The following is a 13,470-nucleotide window of genomic DNA, read 5'->3' on the forward strand; positions in this document are numbered from 1 at the left end:
CCCCGTAACCCTTAATTCCCTTTACTTCTAGGAAACTGTCTATTTCTGTTTTAAATTTATGTAATAATGTAGCTTCTACAGCTTTTTGGGGCAGCATATTCCATGGACCTACCACCCTCTGCGTGAAGTAGTTCCTCCTCATCTCAGTTTTGAAAGAGCAGCCCCTTATTCTAAGACTATGCCCCCTAGTTCTAGTTTCACCCATCATCGGGAACATCCTCCCCGCATTCACCCGATCCAACCCCTTCACAATCTTATATGTTTCAATAAAATCGCCTCTCATTCTTCTGAACTCCAATGAGTAGAGTCCCAATCTACTCAACCTCTCCTCATACATCCATCCCCTCATCCCCGGGATTAACCGAGTGAACCTTCTTTGTACTGACTCGAGAGCAAGTATGTCTTAAGTATGGACACCAAAACTGTGTGCAGTATTCCAGGTGCGGTCTCGCCAATACCTTGTACAACTGAAGCAATACCTCCCTATTTTTATATTCTATCCCCCTAGCAATGAAAGCCAACATTCCATTGGCCTTCTTAATCACTTGCTGCACCTGCATACTAACCTTTTGAGTTTCGTGCACCAGGACCCCCAGATCCCTTTGTACTTCAGTACTTTCCAGTTTCTTGCCATTAAGATAATAACTTGCTCTACGATTTTTCCTGCCAAAGTGCATAACCTCACACTTTCCAGTATTGTATTCCATCTGCCAAATCTCTGCCCACTTACTTAGCCTGTCTATGTCCCCTTGCAGGTTTTTTATGTCCTCCTCACTCACTACTTTCCCTCCCATCTTGGTATCATCTGCAAACTTTGATATGTTACATTCAGTCCCCTCCTCCAAATCGTTAATATAGATTGTAAAGAGTTGGGGACCCAGCACTGACCCCTGCGGTACACCACTAGTTACTGATTGCCAGTCTGAGAATGAACCATTTATCCCAACTCTCTGCCTTCTGTTAGATAGCCAATCCTCTATCCATGCCAGAATATTACCCCCAATCCCGTGATTTTTTATCTTAAGCAATAATCTTTTGTGTGGCACCTTGTCAAATGCCTTTTGGAAGTCTAAATACACTACGTCCACTGGTTCCCCTTTATCCACCCTATATGTTACTTCCTCAAAGAACTCCAGCAAATTTGTCAAACATGACTTCCCCTTCATAAAACCATGCTGACTTTGTCCTATTAAATGATGATTATCCAAATGTCCTGTTACTGTCTCCTTAATAATGGACTCCAAAATTTTACGTACCACAGATGTTAGTTTCCAGCCTTCTGTCTACTGCCCTTTTTAAATAAGGGTGTTACATTAGCAGTTTTCCAGTCTGCCGGGACCTTTGCCGAGTCCAAGGAGTTTTGGAAAATTATTACCAATGCATCCACAATCCCTACCGCCACTTCCCTCAAGACCCTAGGATGTAAGCCATCCGGTCCAGGTGATTTATCCGCCTTAAGTCCCATTATTTTACCGAGTACCACTTCCTTAGCGATTCTAATCGTGTTTAGCTCCTCCCCCCCTATAGTCCCCTGTTTGTCCAGTGTTGGGATATTCTTAGTGTCTTCTACTGTAAAGACTGATACAAAATATTCATTCAGTGTTTTTGCCATCTCCATATTTCCCACTATTAATTTCCCGGTCTCATCCTCTAAGGGACCAACATTTACTTCAGCCACCCTTTTTCTTTTTATATAACTATAAAAACTCTTACTATCTGTTTTTATATATTCTGCTAATTTACTTTCGTAATCTATCTTCCCTTTCTTAACCAATCTTTTTGTTATTTTTTGCTGTCTTTTAAAGTTTTCCCAATCCTCTATCCTCCCACTAGATTTGGCTACCTTATATGCCCTTGTTTTTAGTCGAATACTATCCTTAATTTCTTTACTTAGCCACGGATGGCTGTCTTTTCTTTTACACCCTTTTCTTCTCAGTGGAATATATTCTTTTTGGAAGTTGTAAAATAACTCCTTAAATGTACACCACTGATCATGTATCGTCTTACCCTTGAATCTATTTTCCCAATCCACTCAACTCAATTCCGCTCTCATACCTTCATAGTCTCCTTTATTCAAGCTTAGCACGCTTGTTTGAGATCCAACCTTCTCACCCTCTAATTGAATATGGAATTCAACCATGTTATGGTCACTCATTCCAAGGGGATCCTTTACTAGGACATTTTTAATTAATCCTGTCTCGTTACACAGGACCAGATCTAAGGTTGCTTGCCCCCTGGTCGGTTCAGTTACATACTGCTCAAGAAACCCATCCCTAATACACTCAATGAACTCATCCTCAAGGCAGCCCTGCCCAATTTGATTTGTCCAATTAATATGATAGTTAAAATCCCCCATAATTATAGATGTTCCCTTATTACAAGCCTCAACTATTTCCTGATTGATACTCCGTCCAACAGAGTTGCAACTGTTCGGAGGCCTATAGACTACGCCCACTAGTGTTTTATTCCCCTTATTATTCCTTATCTCCACCCAAACTGTTTCATTATCCTGATCTTTTGACCCAATATCATTTCTCTGTATTAGTGATTCCTTCCTTTTATTAACATAGCCACCCCACCGCCCCTTCCTTCCTGCCTGTCCTTCCTGATCGTTAAATAACCTGGTATGTTTAATTCCCAGGCATTGTCACCCTGCAGCCATGTTTCTGTAATGGCCACAAGATCATACCCATATGTAGTTATTTGTGCCATTAACTCGTCTATTTTGTTACGAATGCTACGTGCATTCAGAGAGAGAACTTTCAAATATGTTTTGTGACACTTAGTTCCTGCTTTTGCCCTTTTTATTACTTTACCTTTTACTCCATACCTTCTGCCCCTTCCTGACACGCTCTGGTTTTTAATTTCCCCACTGCTACCTAAGTCTATGACCTTCTCTGTTGTCATTTTTATTATTTGCTCTCTAGGAACCTCCCCCCCACTAGTTAGTTTAAAGCCCTCTCTACAGCCCTAGTTATATGATCCGCCAGGACTCCAGTCCCAGCACTGGTCAAGTGAAGCCCGTCCCAACGGAACAGCTCCCTCCTGCCCCAGTACTGGTGCCAGTGTCCCAGGAAGCAAAACCCATTTCTCCCACACCAGTCTTTGAGCCACACATTTAACTCTCTAATTTTATTTGTCCTAGCCAAATTCGCTCGTGGCTCAGGTAGTAATCCAGAGATTATTACCCTTGCGGTTCTGTTTTTTAATTTGACCCCTAGCTGCTCAAACTCCTTTAACAGAACCGGCTTCCTAGTCCTATCTACGTCGTTTGTACCAACATGGACCACGACAACTGGATCCACCCCCTCCCACTGCAAGTTTCTTTCCAGCCCAGAGGAGATGTCCTTAACCCTGGCACCGGGTAGGCAACACAGTCTTCGGGACTCTCGCTCTCGGCTGCAGAGAACTCTATCTATCCCCCTAATAATACTACCCCCTACCACTACAACATTTCTATTTACTCCCCCTCTTGAATGGCCCCCCGTTCCACGGTGCTGTGGCCAGGTTGCTCATCCTCCCTGCAGTCCCTGCTCCTGTCCCCACAGGGAGTAAGAACCTCGAACCTGTTGGTCAAGAGCAAGGGCTGCGGCTCCTCCAGCTCTACCTCCTGGATCCCTGTACCTGCCTCACTAATAGTCACACCGTCCTGTCCCTGACCATGGGCTACATCTGAATTAATTAACTTCATAGGTGTGACCACCTCCTGATGCACAGAGTCCAGGTACTTCTCCCCCTCCCTGATGTGTCGCAGTGTCTGAAGCTCAGACTCCAGCTCATCAACACGGAGCTGGAGTTCCTGTAGCAGCAGACACTTGTCACAGACGTAATCACCGTGAGCCTCAATGGGGTTCACCGGCTCCCACATCTCGCAACAGTAGCACATCACCTGCTCCATTCTATGTAATTAATTAAATTTTTTATTGTTAGTTATGGACACCCTCTGCCCGATTTTAGATGCTAGTATCCCCTTTAATTAATTGGATTTAAATTAAATCAATCCCTCTAGTTACACCAGTTAAATGGTTTACCAACAGTCACTCTGCACCAGAAAGGCCTTATTAACTGCAACCCACAGAGTTAAAGTTTGAAAGGAGCACCTAACACCCCACTTACCCTAACTCACACTTACCCAAACTCACCGCACTCTCTGCTGACTCGCACTAAGTGCTGGCTCGCACTAGCACTGGTCTTTTTATACTGTTTGTTTGTTTATAGCCAAATGAGTCACCCCTGCTGATTGGTTAGAAAACTGGTTTTCACTGCCTGCTGTGCCAATTTACTCCTACTGCAGTGTAACCTTGTTTTACTCTTCTTAAACCAACAGAATCCCAAATACTTAACTTTTCCCCTTTACTTAAACTGCTTAAGTAATCTTATCAAGAATGATTTAAAGAGAAATAACAATGAAAGAACTCTCACACTTACCCAAACTCATTGGTAATTTTCCAGAACTCCTTGGACTCAGGAAAGGTCCTGGCAGATTGGAAAACTGCTACTGTAACACCCTTATTTAAAAAGGGAGGCAGACAAAAGGCTGGAAACTATAGACCAGTTAGCCTAACATCTGTGGTTGGTAAAATGTTGGAGTCCATTATTAAGGAAGCAGTAACAGGACATTTGATTAAGCATAATTTAATCGGACAGAGTCAGCATGGTTTTACGAAGGGGAAGTCATGTTTGACAAATTTGCTCGAATTCTTTGAAGACGTAACAAACAGGGTGGATAAAGGGGAACCAGTGGGTGTGGTGTATTTGGACTTCCAAAAGGCATTTGACAAGGTGTCACACAAGATTACTGATCAAGATAAAAAAATTACAGGATTGGGGGCAATATACTGGCATGGGTGGAAGATTGGCTATCTAACAGAAAACGGAGTTGGGATAAATGGTTCATTCTCGGGTTGGCAATCAGTGACTAGTGGTGTTCCGCAGGGGTCAGTGCTGGGACCCCAACTCTTTACAATCTATATTAACGATTTGGAGGAAGGGACCGAGTGCAACGTATCCAAGTTTGCCGACGATACAAAGATGGGAGGGAAAGCAGTGAGTGAGGAGGACATAAAAAACCTGCAAAAGGACATAGACAGTCTAAGTGAGTGGGCAAAAATTTGGCAGATGGAATATAATGTTGGAAAGTGTGAGGTTATGCACTTTGGCAGAAAAAATCAAAGAGCAAGTTATTATCTAAATGGAGAGAAACTGCAAAGTGCTACAGTACAAAGGGATCTGGGGGTCCTGGTGCATGCAGGTGTACAGCAGGTGATCAGGAAGGCCAATGGAATCTTGGCTTTTATTGCAAAGGGGATGGAGTATAAAAGCAGGGAAGTTCAGCTGCAGTTATACAGGGTACTGGTGAGGCCACTCCTGGAATACTGCATACAGTTTTGGTTTATATATTTAAGAAAATATATACTTGCTCTCGAGGCAGTTCAGAGAAGGTTCACTCGGTTGATTCCAGAGATGAGGGGGTTGAGTTATGAGGAAAGGTTGAGTAGGTTGGGCCTCTACTCATTGGAATTCAGAAGAATGAGAGGCGATCTTATCGAAACATATAAGATTGTGAGGGGGCTTGATCGGGTGGATGCGGTGAGGATGTTTCCACTGATGGGTGAGACTAGAACTAGGGGGCATAATCTTAGAATAAGGGGCTGCCCTTTCAAAACTGAGATGAGGAGAAACTTCTTCACTCAGAGGGTAGCAAATCTATGGCGTTTGCTACCTCAGAGAGCTGTGGAAGCTGCGACATTAAATAAATTTAAAACGGAGATAGACAGTTTCCTAGCTGATAAGGGAATAAGGGGTTACGGGGAAAGGGCAGGGAAGTGGACGTGAGTCTAAGTTCGGTTCAGCCATGATCCTATTGAATGGCGGAGCAGGCCCGAGGGGCCGTATGGCCTACTCCTGCTCCTACTTCTTATGATCTTATAAAGATGTCAGTATGGAGATGCCCAGATTTGAACTGTTGACTGGCTTAATTTAGGTCAACAATAAACAGATGCAGTCACTTAACCACTAAATTGCAGGCACAAATTTAACTTAGAAGATACGACATGGTAGCCATTACTGAGACATGGCTACAAGACGGTCAGGACTGGGAACTGAATATACCAGGTTATAAGGTCTATAGGATGGAGAGGAAATCTGCTAGAGGGGGAGGAGTAGCCTTAGTGATTAAGGATGAAATTACTTCTATGATAAGTGAAGATATAACGAGAGTTGAGCAGGCAGTGGAGACTTTATGGGTAGAATTAAGAAATAGGAAAGGATTTAAGACTCCAGTGGGAGTTGTGTATAGGTCCCCTGGTGCAGCTGTGAAGTGCTAGATTGTATAAATGCAGAGATTTCAAATCAAATCAACTTTTATTGTCATTGTTAGTGCACAAGTGCAGTACAATGAAATGTAGGCTTGCGGCTCCCGAGAGTGTACATTTAGATTAAGACATTTAAACATTCAACATACATTTGGCTTGTAATACATTAACATAAACATAATAAAGTGCATTGGCAGATGTGCAGGCTTTAGAGTTTATTTGTGGAGTTCAGTAGGATGACGGCCCTGGGAAAGAAGCTGTTCCTAAATCTGGTCGGACGGGTGCGAATGCATCTGTAGCGTCTCCCAGATGTCAGGAGGGCGAACAGACTGTGGCTAGGGTGGGTAGGGTCTTTGATGATGGACCGTGACCTCCGTAAACAGCGTTTCTGGTATATGTGCTCTATGGTCAGTAGCCGGGTGCCGGTAATGCGTTGGGCAGTTTTGACTACCCGCTGCAGGGCTTTCCGGTCATGGTAGCTACAGCTGCCATACCATACTGTGATACAGTTTGTCAGGATGCTCTCTATTGTGCAGCGGTAAAAGTTAGAGAGGATCAGGGGTGACAGGTTACATCCCTTCAGCCTCCTTAGGAAATATAGGCGCTGCTGGGCCTTCTTCACCAGAGAGGAGGTATTGAGGGAGCAGGAGAGGTCTTCCGTGATGTGGACTCCGAGGAACTTAAAGCTTTCCACCACAGCCCCATTGATGTGGATGGGGGTGTGACTTCCGCCTTTAGACTTCCTGAAGTCCACAATGATTTCTTTGGCTTTCTTGATGTTAAGGGCCAGGTTGTTATCGGCGCACCATTTCACAAGATGCTGGACCTCCTCCCTGTAGGCTGACTCATCGTTGTTGGTGATCTGGCCTACTACCGTGGTATCATCCGCAAACTTGATGATGGTGTTGGAACCATGAACAGCCACACAGTCGTGGGTGAAGAGGGAGTAGAGGAGGGGGCTCAGCACACATCCTTGTGGGGCCCCCGTGTTCAGGGTCGGGGGGTGGGGGGGAGGTATGGTTACCTAATTTGACAGACTGGGGTCTGTTTGTTAGGAAGTCCAGGGTCCAGTTGCAGAGGGAAGTGTTCAGGCCAAGAGTTTGGAGTTTGGTGGCCAGCTTGTTGGGGACGAGAGTGTTGAATGCTGAGCTGTGGTCTATGAACAGCATTCTGATGTAGGTCTCCTTACCATCTAAGTGATTCGGTGCCGAGTGTAGAGCAGTTGTGATTGCATCTTCCGTTGATCTGTTTGCACGATAGGCAAACTGGCGTTGGTCAAGAGAGGCGGGGACACTGGCTTTGATGTGAGCCAGGACCAGTCTCTCGAAACACTTCGTTATGATGGGTGTGAGTGCGACAGGTCGATAGTCGTTCAGGCACGTCACAGCCGTTTGTTTTGGCACAGGAAAAACGGTAGCGGTCTTGAAGCATGTAGGGACTACTGCCTGGGCCAGTGACAGATTGAAGATGGCGGTGAAGACATTAGCCAGCTGATCACATTCCTTGAGTACCCGTCCAGGGATGCTATCCGGTCCAGCAGCCTTTCGTGTGTTCACTCCGCGTAGAACACCCCTTACGTCGGAGGTCGACAGAGTGAGCACCTGGTCTTCCGGGGGTGGCAAGGCTTTGGTAGCCGGCTCCCTGTTGTCCCTGTCGAAGCGAGCGTAGAAGTTGTTAAGCTCCTTCGGAAGGGAGGCATCGCCAACCGGGGGGCTGGTGTTTTTGCCCTTGTAGTCAGTGATGGACTGGATGCCTTGCCGCATGCGCCGGGGGTCCGAGTTGTTGTGGAAATGATCCTCTATCTGCAGTGTCTGTTTCCTTTTGGCAGTCCTGATACCCTTTTTTAGGTTGGTCCTAGCTGCACTGTAAGCCGCTGCATCGCGTGCTTTCAACAGCGAGCGGACCTCTCCGTTCATCCAGGGTTTCTGGTTGGGGTATGTCCTGATATTTTTATGGGTCGTGACGACCTCGATGCAACTGTTATATGTAGAATAGCACTGTGGATGCGTATTCCTCGATGTCATTGTGGGCAAACATGCCCCAATCAGTGCGTTCAAAGCAATCCTGAAGCTCCGAGACTGCCCCCTCTGGCCATACTTTCACTGATCTCACTGATGTTCTCACTCTTTTGATGAGCGGTTTGTATGCCGGGGCTAGAAACAGGGAGAGGTAGTAAAGCATGTAGTAAAGACAGAGTGGTTTTAATTGTTTTTTTTTAACTTCCATGTAGATTGGGATAAGCAGACGAGCTCCTGTCAGAAAAGTAGTAAATTTTGTGAGTATATTCAAGACAGTTTTCTGCAACAATATGTCCTAGAACCAACAAGGGGCAGGCCATGTCAGATTTAGTAATGAGTAATGAGCCAGATTTAGTTAACAGGCTAACGGTGCCTGAACATTTATCTAATAGTAATCATAATATGATCGAGTTCAATGTTGTGTTTGAAAAGGAGAAACAGATAACAGCTACTAAGATTCTAGATGTAGGTAAGGCTGACTTCAATGCGATGAGACAGAGACTGTCCACGGTAAACTGGGCAAATCTGTTAATGGGTAAAACAACAGAAGATCAGTGGGAGGTGTTCAAAAAAGAGGTTGATGTGATACAGAACCTAAGGGGCAAGAGCTGTACTTTCCAAAAAAAACCCAGCCATGGATGACTAAAGAGATAAGGGACAACTAAAAGCAACAACATACAAAAATACAAAAACTAGCAGAGATCCCGGCAAATGGAAGCGATAGAACAACAAAATGTGACAAAACAGATGGTAAGAGCTACAGAAAGGGAGTATGAAAAGAAACATGCAAGGGATATTAAAATCAACATGAAAACTTTTACAATTATATTAGGAAAAAACACAGTGGTTAAGAGCAATGTGGGCCCCTTAAAAACTGATAACGATGATATAAATGAAAATAAGGAAATAGCAGACATCTTGAATAATTACTTTGTGTCAGTATTTACAGTAGAGGAAGAAGATAGTATGCTGGACACCTGAAGGAAACTAATTTGAAATCGTGGACAGGGACTCGCCATAATTAACGTAAGCAAATTAACAGAAACATAGAAGATAGGAGTAGGAGTAGGCCATTCGGCCCTTCGAGCCTGCTCCGCCATTCAATGAGATCATGGCTGATCATCCAAATTCAGTACCCTGTCCCTGCCTTCTCCCCATATCCCTTGATCCCTTTAGCCTTAAGAAATATATCCAACTCTTTTTTGAATATATTTAATGAACTGGCCTCCACCGCCCTCTGTAGCAGAGAATTCCACAGGTTCACCACTCTCTGGGTGAAGAAATTCCTCCTCATTTCAGTCCTAAATGGCCTACCCCTTATCCTTAGACTATGACCCCTGGTTCTGGACTCCCCGGCCATCATAAACATCCTTCCTGCATCTAGTCTGTCCAGGCCTGACAGAATTTTATAGGTTTCGAAGAGATCCCCTCTCAATCTTCTAAACTCCAGTGAGTATAATCCCAATCGACACAATCTCTCCTCATACGTCATTCCTGCCATCCCAGGTATCAGCCTGGTGAATCTTCGCTGCACTCCTTCCATGGCAAGAATGTCCTTCCTCAGGTAAGGCGACCAAAACTGCACACAATACTCAAGGTGCGGTCTCACCAAGGCCCTGTACAACTGTAGCAAGACATCCTTGTTCCTGTACTCGAACCCTCTTGCTACGAAGGCCAACATACCATTTGCCACCTTAACTGCCTGTAACATAGAAACATAGAAGATAGGAGCAGGAGTAGGCCATTCGGCCCTTTGAGCCTGCTCCGCCATTCAATGAGATCATGGCTGATCATCCAAATTCAGTACCCTGTCCCTGCCTTCTCCCCATATCCCTTGATCCCTTTAGCCTTAAATATATCCAACTCCTTCTTGAATATATTTAATGAACTGGCCTCCACCGCCCTCTGTGGCGGAGAATTCCGCAGGTTCACCACTCTCTGGGTGAAGAAATTCCTCCTCATTTCAGTCCTAAATGAAGAAAATAATGGCTCCAAAGAGTGACAAATCCCCAGGGCCAGGTGGTTTCCATCCCAGGGTTTTAAAGGAAGTAGCTGAAAAAATTGCAAATGTCCTAACTATGATCTTCCAAAGTTCTCTTGTTTCGGGAACCGTTCCTTTAGATTGGAAAATTCCACATCACTCCGCTACTTAAGAAAGTTGAGAGAGGGAAACCAGGGAATTATAGACCAGTTACATGATTGAATTTTTTGAAGAGGTGCCTGAAGTAGTCGACAAGGGAATGTCTATGGATGTTATTTATATGGACTTCCAGAATGCATTCGATAAAGTCCCTCAGAAGCGACTGTTAGCTAAAAGGCAAATTATTGACCTGGTTTTAAGATTGGCTGAGCGGCAGGAGAGAAGGGATAATGGGCAGGTAGTCTGGCAGAATGTTACTAGTGGCGTCCCACAGGGATCTGTGATGGGGCTTCAACTATTCACTGTACTTATTAACGACTTAGATGACTGGATAGGGAGCCACATATCCAAGTTTGCCGATGGCACAAAGCTCAGCGGCATTGTAAGCAGTGTAATAAAAACAGGAAATGCTGGAAATACTCAGCAGGTCAGGCAGTATCTGTGGAGAGAGAAACAGAGTTAACGTTTCAGGTCGATGACCCTTCGTCAGAACTGGAAACAGTTGGAGATGTTACAGGTTTTAAGCAAGTGTAGGGGCAGGGAAAGGGGGGAGGGGAGGAAAGAACAAAAGGGAAGGTCTGTGATAGGATGGAAGGCAGGAGAGATTAAATGACAAAAGGGATGATGGTACAAGGCAAAAAGAGATGGTAATGGGACAAGTTAAGAAACAAAAGGTGACTTTAGCTGAAGTGTAGATGGCAATGGCAGAATGATCGACAGCTGCCATGTGAGAGAAAAAAAATGGAAAAAAAATATTGGGGCAGAGGTTATGGTCTGAAATTGTTGAACTCGATGTTGAGTCCAGAAGGCTGTAAAGTGCCGAATTGAAAGATGAGGTGCTGTTCCTCGAGCTTATTGGAACAGTGTAAGAGGCCAAGGACAGAGAGGTCAGAGTGAGAGTGGTGCGGAGAATTAAAGTGACAGGCGACCGGAAGCTCGGGGTCACCCTTACGGACTGAACAGAGGTGTTCCGCAAAGCGGTCACCCAATCTGCGTTTGGTCTCCCCAGTGTAGAAGAGACCGCATCGTGAGCAGCGAATACAATATACTAAATTGCAAGAAGTACAAGTAAATCGCTGTTTCACCTGGAAGGAGTGTTTGTACACCATGTGCAGCAGGCACCTCAAAGCACTGGAGAGGTACCACCAACTCTGCCTCCAAGATCCTGCAAATCCATTGGCAGGATAGGCGCACCAACGTCCGTGTTCTTGCTCAGGCTAACATCCCCAGCATCGAAGCTCTGACCACGCTCAATCAGCTCCGATGGACGGGTCACATTGTCCGCATGCCCGATACGAGACTCCCAAAACAAGCGCTCTATTCGGAGCTCCGGCACGGCAAGAGAGCCCCAGGTGGGCAGAGGAAACGCTTCAAGGACACCCTCAAAGCCTCCTTGAAAATGTGTAACATCCCCACCGACACCTGGGAATCCCTGGCCCAAGACCGCACAAAGTGGAGGAGAAGCATCCGGGAAGGCGTCGAACACCTCGAGTCTCTTCGCCGGGAGCAAGCGGAAGCCAAGCGCACGTCAACCCAAGCACCCCACCCACCCGCCCCTTCAACCACCATTTGCCCCACCTGTGACAGAGACGGTAGGTCCCGTATTGGACTCATCAGTCACCTGCGAACTCATTTTTAACGTGGAAGCAAGTCATCCTCGGTTCTGAGGGACTGCCTAAGAAGGAGGAGTTTGGGGCCCTGGACAGTGGGAAGGGAGGAGGTAAAAGGGCAGGTGTTGCATCTCCTGCGCTTGCACTTGAATGTGCTGGGTGAAGGGGAAGGGGTGTTGGGGTGATAGAGGAGTGGACCAGGGTGTCGCAGAGGGAGCGGTTCCTTCGGAATACTGAAAGGGGAGGTGAGGGGAAGATTTGTTTGGTGGTGGGATAACGCTGGAGGCGGCAGAAATGGCGGAAATCGAGGAGTGCCGGTCTGAATGATTGCGGCCGGCACCCCGCATAAAAAAGTGAAAGGGGGCAGGTGCTGGCAGGCGGCCAAAAGAAAAATGGCCGCCCGACACCTGCCCTTTAAGTAGCGCCGCCGGCGCTGCTAAAATGCCCCCTGACCCTGTTGGACGTATCGTCGGGCGCAAGGGAAGTTTGCAGCCAGGGCGCTGTGCACAGCGATGGCGTCATCGCGAGTGGCGCGGGGCGCTACCGGCTACCGTTGCCGCTAACCTCCCGCTGAATTTTGCGGGAGGCGGAGTGGTGCCACGCCTGGACACTAGGGGATTTGCGCCCTGTTAGCACCAACGAGAGGCGCAAACCAGCCCAATTACCCAATTTTTGCCCCGAGTCTACTCAATCTCTCCTCATAGGACAATCCCCCATCCCAGGAACCAGTCTGGTGAACCTTCGTTGCACTTCCTCTATGTATTACCCTTGTTACATGCGCCTCTAATTACTTGAGTTATACTCTGCCCTACATTACAACGACTGTTTGGGGGCCTATAAACAAATCCCACCAATGTTTTCTGCCCCTTGCTGTTTCTTAGCTCCACCCAAACTGATTCTATTTCTTGATTTTCGGAGCCAAGATCCTTTCTCTCTACCATAAAGATTTACCATAAGTTCCTTGCTTTTGAACTCTATGCCTGTATATTTATAAAGCCCAGGGTCCCATATGCTTTTTTAATAGCCTTCTCAACTTGTCTTGTCACCTTCAAAGATTTGTGTGTGAGAAACCCCAGGTCTCTGTATCTACACCCACTTTAAAATTGTACCATTTATTTTATATTGCCTCTCCTCATTCTTCCTACCAAAATGCATTACTTCACACTTCTCTGCATTAAATTTAATCTTCTATGTGTCTGTCCATTTTCCGAAGTCTGTTACTATCCTCACTGTTTACTACATTTCTGAGTTTCGTGTCATCTGCAAACTTTGTAATTATGCCCTGTATACCCAAGTCCAGGTCATTAATATGTATCTAAAAGAGCAGTGGTCCTAATACTGACCCCTGGGGGACACCACTGTACACTTCCCTCCAGTCTGATAAACAA

The 13,470-nt window shown here is 45.8% G+C and overlaps 1 protein-coding gene across 2 annotated transcripts in view; it reads left to right on the forward strand.

Moving 5' to 3' along the window:
* The window catches only part of LOC147100460 (suppressor of tumorigenicity 14 protein homolog), a 124,688-nt gene that overhangs the window by 53,778 nt on the left and 57,440 nt on the right, over window positions 1-13,470 (forward strand). Inside the window, exon 2 of one of the 2 annotated variants that reach the window (XM_085968200.1) lies at window positions 8,545-8,589. The exons of the other annotated variant lie outside the window; for it this stretch is intronic. Within the exon in view, the coding sequence (XP_085824326.1) occupies window positions 8,545-8,589 (45 nt within the window). The remainder of the gene's footprint in view (window positions 1-8,544; window positions 8,590-13,470) is intronic. 2 annotated transcript variants of the gene reach the window in all.

Source organism: Somniosus microcephalus, chromosome 26, assembly GCF_052327205.1.
Source record: "Somniosus microcephalus isolate GS21.2 chromosome 26, FLI_Smic_1.0, whole genome shotgun sequence".
Classification (NCBI taxonomy): Eukaryota; Metazoa; Chordata; class Chondrichthyes; order Squaliformes; family Somniosidae; genus Somniosus; species Somniosus microcephalus.